The sequence below is a fragment of the Dendropsophus ebraccatus genome, unplaced genomic scaffold, assembly GCF_027789765.1.
Source record: "Dendropsophus ebraccatus isolate aDenEbr1 unplaced genomic scaffold, aDenEbr1.pat pat_scaffold_360_ctg1, whole genome shotgun sequence".
Taxonomy (NCBI): domain Eukaryota; kingdom Metazoa; phylum Chordata; class Amphibia; order Anura; family Hylidae; genus Dendropsophus; species Dendropsophus ebraccatus.
In genome coordinates this window covers 90,090-109,709 of record NW_027209996.1, presented here as the reverse complement: position 1 = coordinate 109,709, position 19,620 = coordinate 90,090, and the positions used below count along the sequence as shown (strand labels likewise).

The 19,620-nt window shown below is 46.3% G+C and overlaps 1 protein-coding gene across 3 annotated transcripts in view; it reads right to left on the bottom strand.

Annotated features, from left to right (window-relative positions):
* The window catches only part of LOC138775896 (speedy protein A-like), a 28,365-nt gene extending 10,439 nt beyond the window's left edge, over positions 1-17,926 (bottom strand). Inside the window, exons 1-3 of one of the 3 annotated variants that reach the window (XM_069956080.1) lie at positions 17,838-17,926; positions 8,289-8,494; positions 3,709-3,767 (exon numbers count right to left, since the gene is read on the bottom strand). In XM_069956080.1, coding sequence (XP_069812181.1) covers positions 3,709-3,767; positions 8,289-8,494; positions 17,838-17,842 — 270 coding nt within the window. In that variant the 5' untranslated portion in view covers positions 17,843-17,926. Of the gene's footprint in view, positions 1-3,708; positions 3,768-8,288; positions 8,495-17,774 lie in introns of all 3 variants that reach the window. The other 2 variants (XM_069956081.1, XM_069956079.1) reach the window with 2 other exon arrangements.
* Between the last annotated feature and the right edge of the window lie 1,694 nt (positions 17,927-19,620).

Genomic DNA, 19,620 nt, shown 5'->3' with positions numbered 1-19,620 from the left:
TTCTCCTATTATATTTAACTTTTTTAACCTTATGTGCCATACTATCATTTATTAAAGCCATGTCAATCCGTGAAAAGGTTTTACTCGTCCTGTTCCAGCAGGAGTATTCTTTTGTATGCGGGAATCTCTCCCTCCAGATATCTCTTAACCCCAGTTCACCTATCAAAACTGGAAAGGGGGATACACCAGGAGTCCTACTTGGAGTGTTTATCCTTACCCGATCTAGAGTTTCACACATTACTATATTATAATCCCCCACTATTAATGCAGGGCAATTCCCCCTTTTACAAAATTCAAACCACTCATATAAAACAGTTGATGCGAAAGGAGGCGGAATATAAATAAATCCCAGATTACATATTAAACCTTCTAATTTACCATACAGAAAGATGTAGCGCCCTTCCCTATCTATCTTCTTTCCATATTCCACCCAATCTAATTTTTTGTGAAATAATACCGCCACCCCTCTTGAATAATTTGAGTAACCGGCAAAATATTGATGGGCCCACCAGAGCTTATTTAACCTAATATTGTTCTCCCCTGCTAGGTGAGTCTCCAAGAGACACACCACACAGGGGAGATGATTCTTCAGAAGATCAAAGACTGCCATCCTCTTCCGTTTATCATTCAGTCCCCTCACATTCCAAGAAAAAATTTAAACAGACATCTAACAACATATCCCCTAACCAATAAGGCAGCAGACACCAAAAAAAAACAAAACAAAAAAAAAAAAAACACTGTAATATATCCCAGTGGCCAGGGTCCCCATCCCCCTCCCTCACCCCCCCTCACCCTCCCCCAACCCCTCCCTCCCTCTCATTGACTCATGTATCATGAGCCTCTCCACATGGAGACACCCCCGCCATGCCCCCTCTCAAAAAAACCAACCTTACAATTATATATTACTAGAGACCTAACGACTCAAGCCAGGTCGCAGCTTCTTCAGGAGTTGAAAAAAAGGAAATCTTCTCTTCATATACAACCCTCAATCTAGCAGGGAAGATCAGGGAATATCTAATTTTTTTCTCCTGTAGCCTTTTTTTTATTAGACCAAAACTCATCCTCTTTTTTTGTGTTTCCACTGCATAATCAGGAAAGATGGAAATCTTATTATTATCAAACCGCATGTCTCCTATTTCTCTACCTCTTCTTAATATCCCATCTCTATCTTTATAGCTTAACAGCTTCACTATAAAGGGTCGAGGATATCTCCCAGGCACTGGCGGCTTCCCAGGAACCCTATGTGCTCTTTCTACTGCGAAAAACTTTGATAAGTGATTCACACCTATTGTCTTCTCCAGCCATTGTTGTACAAATCTTGTTGCGTCTTTGTCTTCCACTCCCTCTGGAAACCCCACCAATCTCAGATTTTTCCTTCTAGATCTATCCTCAAGGTCCACTATCTTCCTACGCAGATCATGATGTTCAGTCTTGATGGCTTCCCACTCCTTTTTCATAACTCTAACCTCATCCTCTACATCACTAATCCTTTTCTCAGCCTCTTCATACCGTTCTCTGATCTTATTTACATCTGCTCTCATGGTTGCAATCTCCATTCCCAGGGATCCCACCTGATTAATGAGCCCTAGGATGGACCCATCACATTTTTTAATGGCCCCAAGGATTTCCGTCAACCAACTGGGCTGTTCACCACTCTCTCTTTCTATTTTTTTCCAGAGGACCTTCTCCCCCTCCCTTCATATTGCTCTTACTTTTATTAGCCATAATTGGAGAGAAAATTTTATCTATCTTTGCAGATTTTCTAGCCTCTTTACTCTCTTTTATTGGGCTACCCACTTTCTTCGGGGCCATAACCAGAAAAACTCTTAAACTTCCCTTGGCAATTTACCAGTCACTATATAATAATTATTCAAGAAGACCCTTCGTATTTAAACAAGGTACATAATCAGTTTTCCTTTTTAGGACAATACCCTTCTAAACAGATTTATACAATATTAAACGGCCAAGTATTTCAGCCTCTTTAGGACCGGACTTATACAGTCCTATGACACTTATCAGTACTCTTTTTGCTCAGAGTTTATAACCCCACCAGTCCACCTTGGGTTTAGCTGCGGCCAGTATGTCCTAATTTCCTCTGAAAAAAACAAGGGTTAATATCAGCAGACATATAACTTTCCCCCGTTCCGTTTTTTTTTTTTTCCTATTCCTAAAGTTCTTCGGAATATAATGTTTATATGTCTTCAATTGGTATCAAAATGTCCTTTCACTGATACTTCTCACAATCCAGAAACCCTCTCAGTTCTCACAATTCCTCCAGTTAAGCTGTTATGATTCCTGTACAACAATATGCAATAGTATCTGTCAGCCCCTTAGCCGTGATCCTTTTAGGAGAATAAAGTAGCACAAAAGGCTATGTAACACTTTCCACTCTTCCTTTTTAGTTCCCAAATAGACCATATATCCTGTTAATCCATTAGTAGTGTTAGCAAAGATGAGTGAGTCTTGGGTATGCATGAACTAACCCACTCCACCACTCCTACTTGCGCCTGGGCATATAGTCAGTTAGTAGACAGTTAGCCAATCATGCAGGGGGGTTCCGCCATTCCTGACAACCCAGTAGACCTCACATAAGCTCAGGGTACCTCTGTGGCTCTCACCAACCGGCTCCCCTCCACCCTCCTGAGGGCAGAGATCCTCTTCACGTCCCAGAGCCCAGAAACACTGTCCCGTTCACTTTGCCCTTGTCGGCACAGTTCGTTCTTACCGGAGGCTGCTCACGTCCTTTTTTCAGCTCACCGCGACAAGCCTGCTCACTCACTTTCAGTCTGCACCTTCACGGACGCTGGACTTCACCTCACATCGGCCACTCGGCACCAGGTCTCCGCCTCTCTCACCGGCGTCCGACCCCAGCCTCTGGCCGCAACAGGAACCACGGAGCCTCTGATCACGCGCCCGGAGCGCCGACTAGACTCGGAACCTAGCACCGCCTCTCACATCGCCACCCGGTCCCAACTCTGCCATACGCTCCTCCGGCACCTCTCCGAGTCAGCCACCCGCAGCAAGCTCCAACAGTCCTCGGGCAGACGCTCCTCCAGGTAGGCACTCCGGCAGCTTTAACCCCCGGGAACACTCATCTCAGTGTGGGTCAGCTCGAGTTCGGTCTCACAGGATAGCATGGGGCATAGCGGGGGAGGTGCTGCTCAGGTGCACCTCATGCTCCTCCCTCCAGCCATCCGCTCTTCTGCCTACCTTGGTTGTAATGGTTGGCTATTTGAGTCACTGTTGCCTTTCTATCATCTCGAACCAGTCTGCCCATTCTCCTCTGACCTCTGGCATCAACAAGGCATTTCCGCCCACAGAACTGCCGCTCACTGGATGTTTTTTCTTTTTCGGACCATTCTCTGTAAACCCTAGAGTGCAGTTGGACAGGTGTACCTAATAAAGTGGCCAGTGAGTGTATGAGACAATTCATCAAAGCATGAGGCACATAACCACAACTGTTCACTGACATCACAGAAGACACATTATAGTCCGGTAAGCAGTCACCTGCTCCCATGGTCCTGCGTGAACAAATGGCAAGACAGGATTCTACACAAGGTATAATGGGGGTCAGCATGGTATAACTTAGTTTTGCATTATTGGAGATTTCCCTCCCTTTTAAATGCCCCCTTTAAATTCATATCCTTTATTCACAGAAGTGTCTGTAAGGAATATTCATAACTTATAGTAATACTATGAATATATTACCTTATCTGCTATTTTGCAACAACAATCCATCCACAAGAAATCTTGAATTAGATCGTCATCTGAAATAAAAATTTCCCATAATAGTTTTAAAGAAAAAGAAAATAAAGTTCACATTACGTTAGGCTATGTGCAAAGACAGTACAGTGGTACCTTGGTTTAAGAGCGTTTTGGTTTAAGAGCTCACAGTTTTTCTAAACTGTGACTTGGTTTAAGAGCTCCCTGTACTGGGTGGGAGGGTGCGTGGGGGAGGGGCATGGTCTGCATAGCGGGGTATACAGCACTTCACTCTGACCATGGAAGTCTGCCTCACCTTCCAAATCATAGCAGATTTACTTCAGGCTGGGGCTTGTATCAGGGGACAGGACTGTGGAGGTAATCTCTCCATAGCTGTAACCCTCTCTCCCCGGACAGAGAGTGCTGCATGTATGTGCCCACATCTGCCCTGCTCATTCCTTCATGCTCCCTGCAGTCTCTGTCAGCCCTTGTGTTTCCAATCATCTCCATTACTGTACAGTAACTTATAATATCACATATTCTGCTGTTTCTGAATGTTTGTTTCATCTGTTTTTCACGTTATTAAGAATAATAAATCATTATTTTGGGGTGTGGAACCAATTGTCTGCATATCAGTGATTTCTTATGGGAAAATTTGCTTTGGTTTAAGAGTGGATTTGGATTGCAAGCGCGGCCCTGGAACGAATTACTGTATGCTCGTAATCCAAGGCACCACTGTATTTCATCTTGGTCCAGGAGTGGGTCCAAAACACAGAAAATATAAAAATGTTTCTATTACAGTTCCACTTTCACTGGTTTCAGTAAAAATACTGTCCAAGATAAGGACCAAAATATTGTGTATTTAAACACATAGGGGGACAAGTCCAATGTTTTTTGCGTTGGGCTTAAAAATGTCCCCACAGCACCGATGGTTTGCTTATTTATGTAGAGGCGCACTGCCTCTACATAAATCCTGTGTGCACGGAGTGAAACCTTTGCCAGCTCAGAGACCAGAGTTCTGTTCCACTCCCTCCACACAGCACCGATGGTTTGCTGATTTGGGACAGATGCATAAAATTATTGGGTGTTTGCGAATAAATTTATTCGCATCTGTCTCTTTACGCTAAAAAATAGAACTTTTGCCCCCCCCCCCCATAGACTTAGTTTTGCATGTTGTGCTATTCGAGTCATAAAACCCCAATAGAGATGTGACAGATAACGTTATAATGCTATGTTCTCACTACATTGAGATGAACGTAAACAGCAGTTGTTCATGACCAATAATTCGGCTGCACTAAAGAACGGGCGTTGTTAGTATGTAGTGGGAACTATGTATGCCTATGTATGGTGAACAGAGCGGTTAGGCTCTTAGTGGTGTCCATTTGCTATAAGCATAAGGAAGTCTGCCAGCACATACAGCAAATGTACCCACAGACTAAAATCACTCCACGGAAGCCAGAAATGAGTTCTTTTGGTTTCCAGCAAGATTTACTTTTTCTGCTGACTGGAATAGTAAAAACCTCTGTGCTATTTCTACAGAGCAAGATACTGTGAAAAATATATACCATGTAGTATACATTCTTTCAATATGGGAGTCTATGTATGAGGACATCTGTCATGGCTATACAGCAGAGGCATACATCTGGTAGTCCCCTGACAAACTCTGGACAGACAGCCTAAGTCTATGGGGATATGTTATACACTGATCTATAGCTTTTACGCTAAATAAAAATACTAACATTGTGTAGTTGGTATACATCTTGATCACATTGTATAAGTCCATGTGCCACTTCATGGCTGCCTCATTCATGTGGGTCCCTAACCTGCAACATTTTTTTTTTCTCTCTCCTGTTAAGCTCTATGAAAACTGACTGACCCCATTATAGTCAATAGGTTCTGTTGGGTGTTGTTTGTGTTCAGCATTTTAACAAAGTCTAAAGGGACAAAGAAAACGCTGCATGCAACAGACGCTGCGGCAGAGGCTCCAAATAAAGCCTCTGACACAGTGTGGACCTAGCCTAATGAAGCACAAAAACCTGCTGTGAAAAGGGCCTAACTTTTGTGCAGACAATAAATGTGCCCCAAAGAATGTATTTTTTTTGCACTTGTGCATTTTTTCTAGGCTGTGCGAAAACTCACAGACCTTGCTCAGAATTTATCATTATCATTAGGAATTATGGCCTCGATAAATCTTGAAACATGAAACCATGCCCCCTCCAAATAAGAAAAAATGTAAAAAGGCGCAGCCGGTGTAAACTGTTTAAAAAATAGCGCAAATGCCTTGATAAATGCTGCTTCAAATTTTACATTGTGTTAAAAAACAAATTAGCCAAAATAATGGCACAAACAGAATGATAAATATGCCCTTTTGTTTGCTTATTTTTTTATTTAGCCTTAGTTCCAGCACTCCACTACCCAAGGGGTTTTTAACTAGCAAGAGATTGCATAAGGGCAGGGTTTGTTGCCGGGATTCATGGGGCCCCATGAACCCTGTATGGCCCTACTATGCTCACCTGGCCTAGCGTTCCTTCGTTCTTCCAACTGTGACTGTGCTGGGACAGGTTAAGGGGTTATCCAGCGCTACAAAAAACATGGCCACTTTTCCCCTACTGTTGTCTCCAGTTCAGGTGTGGTTTGCAATTAAGCTCCATTTACTTCAATGGAACAGAGTTTCAAAACCCCACCCAATCTGGAGACAACAGTAGGGAGAAAGTGGCCATGTTTTTGTAGTGCTGGATAACCCCTTTAGTATGTGTATGGGGTGGCCCTCTTGTGGTTGGAGGTGCAATGCTGCCTTTGCGGAGGTGCAGTGCTGCCTCTGGCGACAAGGGAGACTGGCAGGGCAGGAAGCAAATGGCTTCTTGCTCTGTCGGTCAGAGTGCTGCAGCATTTAACTGTTAGTGTTCATCACGTACGCTGGCAGTTAAGCCCCCCCCCCCCCCCCAGTGCAGTGGCACGGTCTGCTCTTATAGTAGCTACTACAGATGAGCGAATCGGGTTTGGGTTCGAGTCAATCCGAACGATCGGCATTTGATTAGCGGGGGCTGCTGAAATTGGATAAAGCTCTAAGGTTGTCTGAAAACATGGATACAGCCAATGACTATATCCATGTTTTCCACATAGCCTTAGGGCCCTATTCCACCGGACGAATATCTTTTGCATAATCGTTAACGATTAACGATCTCAAACGACTGCTATTGCGAAAGACCTGAAAACGTTCAGTCATTTCCATGGAACGATAATCGTTACTTATGATCGTAATTGCGATCGTTTCTCTTCGCTATTTATTCGCTATTGCGTTCGTATCTATTGCGAACGACCGAACGATGTCTTATTCAATGCGAACGATTTGCGAACTTTTGCGAACGAGCAACGATAAAAATAGGTCCAGGTCTTATGGCCCTATTCCACGGAACGATTATCGTTCGTTTTCAGACGATATCGACCGCTACGGACGATAATCGTTCCGTGGAATAGAGTGCAACGATCAGCCGACATCGTTCATGTCGGCTGATCGTTGCAGTCGCTTGTTTTTCAACATGTTGAAAAACAAGCGACTGATATAGCAGCGATCTGCTGCCGTCGCTCCGTTGAATAGGAGCATCGGCAGCAGACGCTGCTATATCCTATAGGCTGCCCGGACGATCAGCGATCCTCCGAGCAGCCCCCCCGCAGCTCCCCGCCGCCCCTCCCGCACTCACCCGCTCGCTGCAGCCGCGTTGAATAGCGGCGGCAGCGAGCGGCGAACGAGAAGCAAACGAGCGCTAATAGCGCTCGTTTGCTCCTCTAAAACGACCCGTGGAATAGGGCCATTATAAAGCGATCAACGATTTCTCGTTCGGTCGTTAATCGTTAACTGCATTTCAACCGAACGATTATCGTTTAGATTCGAACGATTTAACGATAATCTGAACGATAATCGTCCGGTGGAATAGGGCCCTTAGGGCTTTATCCAAGTTCAGCAGCCACCGCTAATCAAATGCTGAACGTTCGGGTTCGGATCGACTCGAGCATGCTTGAGGTTCGCTCATCTCTAGTAGCTACATCACTGCATAAGGTTTAATACCTAGCTTCTTTCAGTCTGTTGGCTGGAAGAACATGGAAAGGCGAGCCTTGTGATCTGTTTACACTGGTGTGGTGGCCATTATTTATGTAGTGATGTACCTGTAGGGTGGCATGGCCCAGAGCCAAGGGGCTGTTATTATAGCTGGAGTGGTTACTGCTAGAGATGAGCGTACCTCGAGCATGCTCGAGTCCATCCGAACACGATCGTTCGGCATTTGATTAGCGGTGGCTGCATGTTTTCCAGACAACCTTAGAGCTTTATCCAACTTCAGCAGCCCCAGCTAATCAAATGCCGAACGTTTGGGTTCGGATGGACTCGAACCCGAACCCGGTTCGCTCATCTCTAATTACTGCCCAGTGTTATGGGGAGGAGAGACTTTATGGGCCCCATCAGGCTTCTGAAAACTAGTTAGTAACTAGTGAAAACACAATGCTGAACATGCTTTTTATAAAATGATTGGCACAAGCAAATACAGAGAGTACTGGTGACAGGTCATTGAATGTGCTTCTATGTTACCTACCAAATAACTTGAAGAAAGCCGCCATCTCTTGTCTTTTGATGATCAGACACGGCCCTCTGACATGTGTTGCTATACGGCTATACACATTTCCCTTATAAAATTGACGTTTTAGCCTCAGTTTGCTTTGTTTCATAGATCTGGAGGCAGGTTTCATGTGAACTGTGATTGTCTCAGGCGTCTGATAATAGGTCTGAATGTGCCTCATACTGTAAGAAACATGAATTAGCTATTAACATCTATTCATCTATTACCTACTGAATAGGACAATACCTATCTGCATCTCTTTATAGGAAGAATCAGTTGGATAACATTTTGGATGCTCATTGATAGAATGGGATGTAAATCCACAGGGGCATTGAACCTGTAGCACAATTTTCTATAGACTTTTCTCCTATCTTTTCAAATTTAAAATGACACCTACCGAACTGGTGACTGGATAGATATCATACAAAGCATTGAGAACATGCCTTTGTTACCTGTGTCTATTTTTTTAATTGTCATTAAATAAGGCTTCTACTTAGCCTGTAAATAATGTCAAGGAGGCGGGGCCTATTGTTCCATGGGCCCTAGTGCTGCTACTTCTTAATGTACTGTATGCATAGTGCTCAGTTGTGATTATGTAAAGAGGCTGAGCAGGACTATGGCCCAGGAAACAATAGGCTCCTCCTCCTTGACACTATTTATAGCTAAAATAAAAGCTTTTTTTATTCAAATAAAAACAAACATGTGGGTGACATCTAGTCTGTTTGACCTTCTTTGGCCTTCAGAACTGCAGCAATTTCTCCTGACACAGATCCCATTAGTGCTGATATCATTTTGCAGGTAGGTCAGATGAAGCTCCTGACATACTCTGAACAGCCCGATCTACCATGTCCTAGAAATGTTTATAGGATTATTAGAATCAATGGAGCCGTGTCACAGAGGGGAGGGGATTTCAACACACTGGGGCGGTGGGCCTGCCTTCAGTGCTTCAGGCCGGGCCACACCCAGGATTAGAACTAGTTCAAATAAAGGACAGCAGCAACGACATCCCCACTGCGCTGCCAGTCCAATGATATAAAAATCATAAAACAATGTACCTGATGGTACATTCGCTTTAAAATCTGGGGACTGTGAAGGCCAGAGAAACATACAGAAAGCTTGCTGTCATGTTCCTGGAGCCAATCCATGATGGTGATAAAAGTCTCCTTATGTCATAGGGGAAAGAGCCATCATGCTTAGATAACTCCACTGTTCAAACATTCATCTTTAGGTATCAGAGGAACGAGGGTGCGCCAAGAAAACGTTCCCCACACCACCTCCGCAATACTGTACTGTTCACACCTGACTGGAGGGGCTTACTGATTAACCCCTTAAGGACCGGGCCTAAAATGGCCTTAAGGACCGAGGCAAATTTTATGACTATGACCTGTGTCACTTTATTCATTAATAACTTGGAAATGCTTTTACCTATCCGGCTGATTCTGAGATCGCATTCTGAAATAGCATTAGCAACATGTTTACTTTATGTTTGCGAAATTTATTAAACTATCTTTCACTTTTTTTAGACAATAGAAAGCTTAAAACATTAGCAGCATATTTCCACATTTTCAGTAAATTTCAAAATCAGATATTTTTAGGGACCTGTTCAGGTTTAAAGTGTATTTGAGGGGACTGTTTGTAAGGCTAGGTTCACACTGCGTTTTCAGCATCCGTTTAACGGATCCGTTTTTTTTAACATCCAGAAAAATAGGGTCAGCAACGTTTTTTGGTCCGTTTTGGTCCGCCAAAAAAAAACGGATCCGTTTTTTTTTAATAATGGAAGTCAATGGAAAAAACGGATGCACACAAATGAATCCGTTTTTTGCAATCCGTTTTTCATGCGTTTTTTGCAAAAAACGGATGAGTTAAACGGATGCTGAAAACGCAGTGTGAACCTAGCCTTAGAAAGCCCCACAAAGCACCCCATTTCAGAAACTGCAGCCCCCAAACTCTGCAAAAGCACATCCAGAAAGTTTTTTTTTTAACCCTTTAGGAGAGTCACAGAAATAAAAGCTAAGTTTGTAAGAAATTTGAAAATTTTAATTTTCTGTGCAGAGATTTTAATGTAATCCAATATCTTTCATAATTATAAACCTATTACCAGAGAAATGCACCCCAATATTGATTGCCCCGTTTCTGCAGTTTATAGAAATACCCCATATGTAGCCCTATTGCGCTATTTGACGCAACCACAAGCCTCAGATACAAAGGAGCGCCTAGTGAATTTCAACGCCTCCGTTATATTTGGTCATTTTTGACTGTACCACTTCAGGTTGGCAGAGGCTCTGGGGTGCCAAAACCTAAAAAAACACCCCTAAAGGGACACCATTTAGAAAACTACACCCCTCAAGGAATGTAACAAGGGGTGCGCTGAGCATTTGGACCCCACAGGTGCTTTACAGATTTTCAGAACAATGTGGCGTGAAAAATTTATTTTTTACACTAAAACGTTGTTCTAGCCTTCAATTTTTCATTTTCACAAAGGGATAAAAGGAATAAAAACCCAAAAACCGTGTAGCGCAGTTTCTCCCGAGTACGGAAATACCCAACATGTGAACATAAAGTGCCAAGTGGGCGCAGGACGAGCCTCCAAAGGGAAGGAGCGCCAATTGGCCTTTGCAAGCTGGATTTTACTGGAATGGATTTCAAGGGTCATGTCGCATTTACAAAGCGATCGTGCTGCCAAAACACTGGAAACCCCCCACAAGTGACCCCATTCTGGAAACTACACCCCTCAAGGAATCTATAAAGGGGTGCAGTGAGCATATGGACCCCACTGGTGACGGGCACAAATGTGGAACAATGTGACGTGAAAGGGAAAATTTTCATTTTTTTCACTTTCACGGCACAAATGTGCCCGTCATCAAGGGGTCCATATCCTCACTGCACCCCTTGTTAGATTCCTTGAGGGGTGTAGTTTCCAGAATGGGGTCACTTGTGGGGTTTCCAGTGTTTTGGCAGCACGAGGACTCTGTAAATGCGACATGGCGTTCATCATCCATTCTGGCCAAATCCAGCCTCCAAAATCCAAATGGCACTCCTTCCCTTCGGAGGCTTGCCCTGCACCCACATGGCGCTTTATGTCCACATGTGGGGTATTTACGGAATCGGGGGAAATTGCTCTACACATTTTGTGTGTTTTTTATCTTTTATCCCCTTGTGAAAATGAAAAAATCAAGGCTAGACTAACATTATAGTGTAAAAAATTTAATATTTCATTTTCACGCCACATTGTTCCACATTTGTGCCCGTCACCAGTGGGGTCCATATGCTCACTACACCCCTTGTTACATTCCTTGAGGGGTGTAGTTTCCATAATGGGGTCACTTTTGGAGGGTTTCAACTGTCTTGGCAACACAGGGGCCTTTTTAAATGCAACATGGCCCTCAAAATCCATTCCAGCCAAATCCAGCCTCCAAAAGCCAAATGGCGCTCCTTCCCTTTGGAGGCTTACCCTGCACCCGCATGGCGCTTTATGTCCACATGTGGGGTATTTCCGTACTCAGGGGAAATTGCTCTACACATTTTGTGTTTTTTTTTTTAAATCTTTTAACCCCTTGTTAAAATGAAAGAATCAAGACAAGATCAATGATTTGGTATAAAAATTTAATTTTCTTTACTCTAAATGTTGGTCTAGCCTTGATTTTTTTCCATTTCCACAAGGGGTTAAAAAAGGAAATGAACGCAAAACGTGTAGGGTAATTTAGAGGCTGGAATGGAGGATGGAGGCCATGTCGCAATTACAAAGCTCCTGTGCTGCCAGGACAGTAGAAACCCCCCACATGTGACCCCATTCTGGAAACTACACCCCACAAGGAATCTAACAAGGGGTGCAGTCAGCATATGGACCCCACTGGTGACTGGCACATATGTAGAACATGTGGTGTGCAAATAAAAAAATCCCATTTTTTTTCATTTTCACGGCAGAAATGTGTCCGTCACCAGGGGCCCATATCCCGGCTTCCCACGGGGTGTAGTTTCCATAGTAGGGTCACTTGTGGGGGGTTTCTACTGTCCTGGCCCCACAGGAGCTTTGTAATTGCATTATGGCAAGTCTCTAATGGGAATGGCGGCCATACCTATTTAGCTGGGGAAAAGGGACAATTCTAATTTATTTGGGGGTATTAGGCCAATTATTAGTTTATAAGGTTTAAAAGGACAGGTGTCCATCAAATTCAACCTGTGTTGATCCAGAGGAAGGCAAAAAAACCCTCGTAAGGCAGAGGACAGTAGCCTCATTACAGGGAAAAAAGTCCTTCCTGACTCCATAATGGCAATCAGAATAATCCCTGGATCAATGTGACCCCTGAAATAGGAATAAGGGGAAGAATTTAGACAATGTAGAACTCCGATGACGTGTGGTACGCCTTGAAGCGATCCAGTATGCAGAGGCCGGGGGGATCAGGACAGGTGTCACACTTGAAAATGGTGTCCTTCCTGACCCCGTTACGCCACACTCTGCACTTCTTCTGGGGTCTCCCGTTCTCCTGTGTGCGGGACGTCACCTGGAAAAAGTTGCCCTGGTGCGATCCGGGGTCCCTCATATCCAGAAGCGCTGGGTCCGCTCCATGGCTGCTAAATATTAGGGCTCTATTACTGCTTCTGATATTTTCGGATCGTGCCACAAGCTACAGTAGCTCGGGCAGGGAGGGACCGGAAGAGGGGGTGCTGGTATAAAAGTTATCCCCGTACCGGTGGTGGTGACCTTTATCCAGCAGTGGGAAGATCAGTTCCTGAACGATCTTCCCACTAACTCCGAGGATGGGGGGGGGGCGGTGGCATCTGGTAGCTGGATTCGGGTGTCCCTTCCTTCATACACTCTAAGGGTACATGCACACTGTGAAATGGCGAAGGATAACCCTTTGTGCGTTCCGCAGCTGGCACCCGCCGGCGGACTGATGCAGGCGCGCGTCTCCACACATGTCATAGACTCCATTCTATGTACAGGCGGATTCCGCCCTCCGTCCAAAGAATGAACGTGTTCATTCTTTGGATGGACGATGGAATCCGCCCATGCATAGGATGGAGTCTTTGACATGTGCGGAGACGTGCGCGCCCGCATCAGTCCGCCGGGGGGTGCCAGCTGCGGAATGCACAAAGGGTTATCCTTCGCCATTCCGCAGTGTGCACGTACCCTAAATCTGTAAGTGTACCCTGAGGTACGCTCACAGAGTTTGGAGAATTTCACGCCATACCGTGATCTCTTATTGGGACGGTACTGGCAGATAAGACATGTCTGGGGGGCAGTGTACGCATCCTCACTGGCTGTTTCGGTGTCGGAGGCAATAATAACGTATGCGTCTGATACCGAAAACACCCTGGGGGCCATCTTTATATGGGGATTGGTATATGGGGTATGTAAATGTGTAGTGGTGTAGTGTAAAACTTTATTCCGTGTAGTGTAATGGTGTTTTTTTACGTGTTTTTTTTTAAACATTAAGTATAAAAAAAAAAAAAACCTACGCCAAGAAAGGAGTTGCCGATAAATGCCGCACTTATCAGCAGACCGTGGCTGTAGGATATAGGAAAAAAACACCTAACGCCAAAAAGGAGGAGTTGCTGATCAGCGGCGCACTTACGTGCGATGCTGATCAGCACTCAGCGGCGATAGGGTGCGGAAAATAAAATAAAAATTGGGGGGAAGAAAACAAACAACTTTCTTCAACCCTATAGCTACTTATATGTGTATTATATACACTTATCAGCCGCTAGGGGGCAGTAGAACGCAAATTCCGGAAAAGGCCTAAGTTTGACGACGCTGGAGCCGATGATTGCCAAAGGGGACCGACCGCCATTGCTTTCCGGGCCATCGGGTCACCGTTGACCCGGAAAGCTGCAGATCGCCGCCATTGGCTGATCTGAATTGATTAGCCAATAGCGCCGATTGTCAGCACGGGGGGGGGTGTGTGTGTGTTAATCAACGCGGGGCTGTGTCAGTACACTACCGCAATCAATACACTGACCCATTTAGACACCAATGGTACACAGGCTCTGCACACTATATAAGTGATTACAGTGCAGTTGCTAATGACTCACAGGTGACGTCTTCTCAAATTGCTGTCTCTTATGGTGCGTTTACACTTACAGATTTATCTGACAGATCTTTGAAGCCAAAACAAGGAACAGACTATAAACAGGGATCAGGTTATAAAGGAAACACTTGGATCTATCCTCATTTCAAATCCATTCCTGGCTTTGGCTTCCAAAATCTGTCAGATAAATCTTTCTGTGTAAACGCACCCTTACTTTTTGCTGTCTTCTCCATCTGGCGCAGCCATCATGAAGACTTCTCCGACCACAACTCATCTGCAGAGGGGCAGCTGGGGTTACTGGGGTAGGAGCGCAGCTAGGGTAACAGGGGATGGGGAGCAGCTGGGGTGACGGGGAGGGGGAGCAGCTGGGGGTGGCAGGGACAGGGGGAGAATCTGGGGAGGCCGGGGGGGGGCAGCTGGGGGGCAGGGGTAACAGCTGTGGGGCAGAGGGAGCAGCTGGGGTGGCAGGGGGAGCAGCTGGGGTGGCAGGGGGAGTAGAAGGGGGACAGGAGGAGCAGATGGGGTGACAGGGGCAGGGGAAGCAGCAAGGGTGGCAGGGGGAGTAGATGAGGGGCAGAAGGAGCAGCTGGGGTGACAGGCAGGGGGAGCAGATGGGGGCAGCTAGGGTGGCAGGGAGAAGATGGGGCAGCTGGGGTGGCAGGGGAGAAGCTTGGGGGCAGGGGGAGAAGACGGGGCAGGGGGAGCAGCTGGGGTGGCAGGGGAGAAGCTGGAGGGGCAGGGGGAGCAGCTGGGTGGCAGGGGGAGAATCTGGGAGGGCAGAGGGAGTAGATGGGGGGCAGGAGGAGCAGCTGGGGGACAGTTGGGGTGACAGGCGGGGGAGCAGATGGGGGGCAGCTAGGGTGGCAGGGCGAAGATGGGTGGCAGCTGGGGTCACAGGGGCAGGGAGAGCAGATGAGGGGATCAGATGGGGCAGGGGGAGAAGCTGGGGGGCAGGGGGAGCAGCTGGGGCGGGGCAGGGGAGAAGCTGGGGGACAGGGGGAGAAGCTGGGGGGGCAGGGGGAGCAGCTGGGGGGTGCAGAAGAGGCTGGGGGAAGAGGGAGGCTGGGCAGGTGTCCCCCCCCCCCCCCCAATGCAGCTTCGGGGCAGGGGTGAGCACAGACAGCCTCTATTACAGGCCGGAAGCTCGCAGCGGCAGCCCAGTGGCTCCGGATGTCTCTCCTGCTTGGCGGCGCACGTGATGTCATCGCGCAAAGCAGGAGAGAAGTCCAGGACCGCGGGGCTGCCGCTGGAGCTTCTGGCCTGTAATAGAGGCTGTCTGTGCTCACCTCGGCCCCAAAACTGCACAACGCCTCCCCCCCCCCCAGGCGCGGACTAGGCACCCGTTCTCCGTTGCCCATGTACGGCAGGAGAAGATGCTGATGTACTGCGCTTGCACGGCGTGCTAGACGTCGTTGCGCCACCGACGTGAAACGCAGGCTCCGGGTGACGTCAGTGAAACAGGTCTTCAATCAGGCCCCTCTAGGCGTGATTAGCGCACTCAAAACCGCCCAGGACCCTGCCTAGCTACGCCCAGGACCGTGACTATATACGCCCACCGTGACTACTTACAGCGCAGGACTTCAGAAATGTAAGAATACGGCGTAAACAAGGAGGGTACAGGGGGATATTTGGGAAGCGTAGGGGCATATTCGGCGTGATTGGTTCCCTTTAAGATAAGAGGGCAGGTCATAAATGTCAAGAAGGGAATAACCTTTTAGGGTGCCTTCACACATACCGACTCGCAGCAGAAAATTCCCTGCGAGTTTCTGCTACGAGCCGAGGTCCTGGAAGGCCCCTATAACTACATACAAGCAGTGGTCTGAAAGACCGCTGCGAGTATGTAATGCAGCCGCCCCCTTAACCCCTTCGGCTCCCGCACCGGTCTCCATACATTACCTGGCTCTGGCTGCACAGGGTCCCGGCGTCTTGCTCTGCCGCCCAACCAATCAGTGTGTTGCCCCAGCCGCAGCCACTGATTGGCTGGGCGGCAGAGCAGGACCCCAGGACCCTGTGCAGCCAGAGCCAGGTAATGTATGGAGACAGCGGGACCAGTGCGGCAGCCGAAGGGGTTAAGGGGGCAGCTGCATTACATACACGCAGCGTTCTTTCAGACCACTGCTTGTATGTAGTGATAGGGGCCTTCCAGGACCTCGGCTCGTAGCAGAAACTCGCAGGGAGTTTTCTGCTGCGAGTCGGTATGTGTGAAGGCACCCTTAATCTGGACTCACTTGAGGTTTCAGACCTACTCATTTCTGTCATGACTGTGCCGTTTTTAACTGCAGGGGATTCACACAAGGATTAGCCCTGTTGTCAGTCAATCCGGGGTTAATCCTTGACTTTTCAGAGCATTATCTTCAATATATCAACATTACAGTCGAAAATCTACATGGAAGTGTTTTTTGCAGCATGTGAAGGATGTGGCTGAACCCCTGCTTGCATATAATGGATTGGACTTAGCTTTCCTACTTAAATACTCCCCATTAAAAATGAATGAAACTACAGTATTAACAAAGCAAAGCCTGTTATGCTCAGCTGGCTGCCTCTGTATGCCTGGAAAATCTGGATGAAGTCCTAGGAGAAATTTTCCAGGACTGCATACAGCTTTTCCAGACATCTTTAGGGTACATACACACACACACACACCGTATACGCAGCAGATACACAGCAGATCTGAAGCAGATTTGATGCTGTGTTCAGTTATTTAGATCTAATCTGCTGCGTATCTGCTGCGTATCGCAACATAAAATACGCTGCGTATAAGGTGTGTGTGTTTGTACCCTAAATAGAGCGAAGTTCAAAGGCAGGTGGCTGACAAGATGTTGACTGAGCGTAACGAAGCTTGGCTTTGTTAATAATGTATTCTTTAGCGTACCCATAAAACCTCCACAGCGTTTTTGTGTAAGATAAAAAGCGGAGGTGTTATTGTGTGCTGTACTGGTATTTGGACAGTATTATGGGGGTACCATACTTGATAGTAACAATCTCAAATGTTCCAGATTATCAGACTCTGTGTGTGGTTTCCAGAATATTCCCCAAGGGTCAGTCACCTTATGGGGCATTCTGGGTTCCTGTCTATGGAAAAGCTGGGTGACCGCCAATACTGCCCATGTGAGATGACAGCTGCCTTAGTAGCTGTCACCCAGCTTTTCCTGGATCCTGAATGACCAATCTATGTAGTTTTGCAATGATCCTAGAGATACATTACTGTTCAGCTAAGCAGAAGCCATTCAGGACTTGGGTAAAGCTGAGCGAAAACTCCTGTTACAAAAACAGTCTATAAGAAAATGACTTGAATATATATATATATATTCTATACTCTTGTGGCGATAGCTTCAAATTTTTTTTTATGGTAATTGCCTGACAGAAATCCGGAAAAATCGTCACTAAGAAGGTCACATATAGTATTTAAAAGAATTTAGACTTCATCCTATACACAAAGAGCGTTTTCATCACCGGTCAGGTCGCGATAGTGCCGACAGCGGCCACACATACGTACTCCATAGTCACTCAGACTGTTCCGACAACAAAATAGCGTCTACGAGCCGGGGCTAAGAGCGGGGTGGAATCCACCAATCACAATCCCGGTAGAACATGACAACCAATCAGCAGCGGCTAGCCGTGACCGCTGGCCAATTAGAGGCGTCTGTGAAGAAGGGAGGTGCGCAGAGGAGGCGGGAAAGTGACAATATGGCGGCCACATCAGGGATTTGCGGCCGCCATATTGTCTGACCTTAGAGACTCGGTCTTGGCTGTTCATACGGGTAGGATAACATTAGGGCAGTTTTAACATGAACTAGTGGGTCCCTAATCTTGGTAGCATGGAATTAAACATGAATATTTTATAATGTCAGTTCGTTATTGGTTGCCACAATTTTCATTTTATTGGCAGCCAGTGTGGGAAGTGTTTGCAGTACCTGTAACTATGGAAGTATAAGAATTTGTGGGAAACGCCATGAAGAAATTTAAGTAATTAAGTAATTGTGAAAGGATTGGAAGACTCAGGCAGATATAGGCAAAACAGGTAAAAATAAGCAACATAGTCAGTGTTTGGCCTTCATGAGCGTGTATATGCAATTAACAAATATTAGTCCATTATTCTGTCTGTCATGGGTTTTAGTCAAACATCCTAAAACTTGGCGCTCTCTCCTAGAAACAGCGCCACACCTATCCATGGGTTGTTTCTGGTACTGCAGCTCAGCCTCAGTGGTCATAATAATACATTACAGGGAGGGAGATTGAACTGACAAATTCTTTGCCTACCAGGCTATAGCCGGAGATCCATAATAAATACATAACCGAGTCATTTGAGGGAATGGCGAATTTTCCCAAGTTGCCCATGCGCATCACACATGGTGTAAGCTGAGTCTTAGAACAGACAGATGGAATGAGGCTTCAATAGGGAAATGACTCTTTTGAACCCACACAACTGGTAAGTTTTGTCATCAGTTGCTCACATTGTTTACTGTTTGTTACTTATTTCAGATGTAATATACTGTACAGTATTAAGTTTCCATCCTGCATTAGTTGCATTTATTACTGGTGCCAGCAGATGGCGCCAAACTCCTTAGACTTGTAGCTAACTTCTGCAGGAAACCCAAGAATGTGCTCATAACACTAAATGCTTTTTCCCATAGGCCGATTATCATCCAGGAGTGTCTCTAGAAACGCTCCTTCGGCTGATAATCGTCCTATGTGACAATGGGATTCTCGGCTGATCGCATCTTTAGTGCCGATTTAAAATTTATCGCTATCAGCTGTACATCTTCCTGTGTAAACGGGGGATGTGCGGCCATTAGCAAAGGGAAACTGACAGCTAGAGATGATCGAACAGCGGAAAATCTTGGGTTCTATAGAACTCGAACCTTGTCGGACCTTCCGCATTTGATTCCCGATGCCTTCCCGGTCCGTGGGGAAGGAGGAAACAGCCCGGGTCCCACTTGGAATTCCGGGATACAGCCTATTACCTAGGCTTAATCCTGAATTTTAGGCGGTACCCGGGCTGTCTCCTCCTTCCCCACGGACCAGAAAGGCATCGGGAATCAAATGCGGAAGGTCCGACAAGGTTCGAGTTCTATAGAACCTAAGATTTTCCGCTGTTCGATAATCTCTACGGACAGCATGGATGTGCATGTATCTGTGCTGTCAGTTTCCAGATCACACATGCAGTGCATACTTGCCAACAGCGCTGTCTGTAATCCTGCATCTCACTCTCCCTTCCAGCTTTGTCTGGCACTGTATCTTCAGGCCGTTGCCGCCTCCTCCAGAATGATTGATGGCTG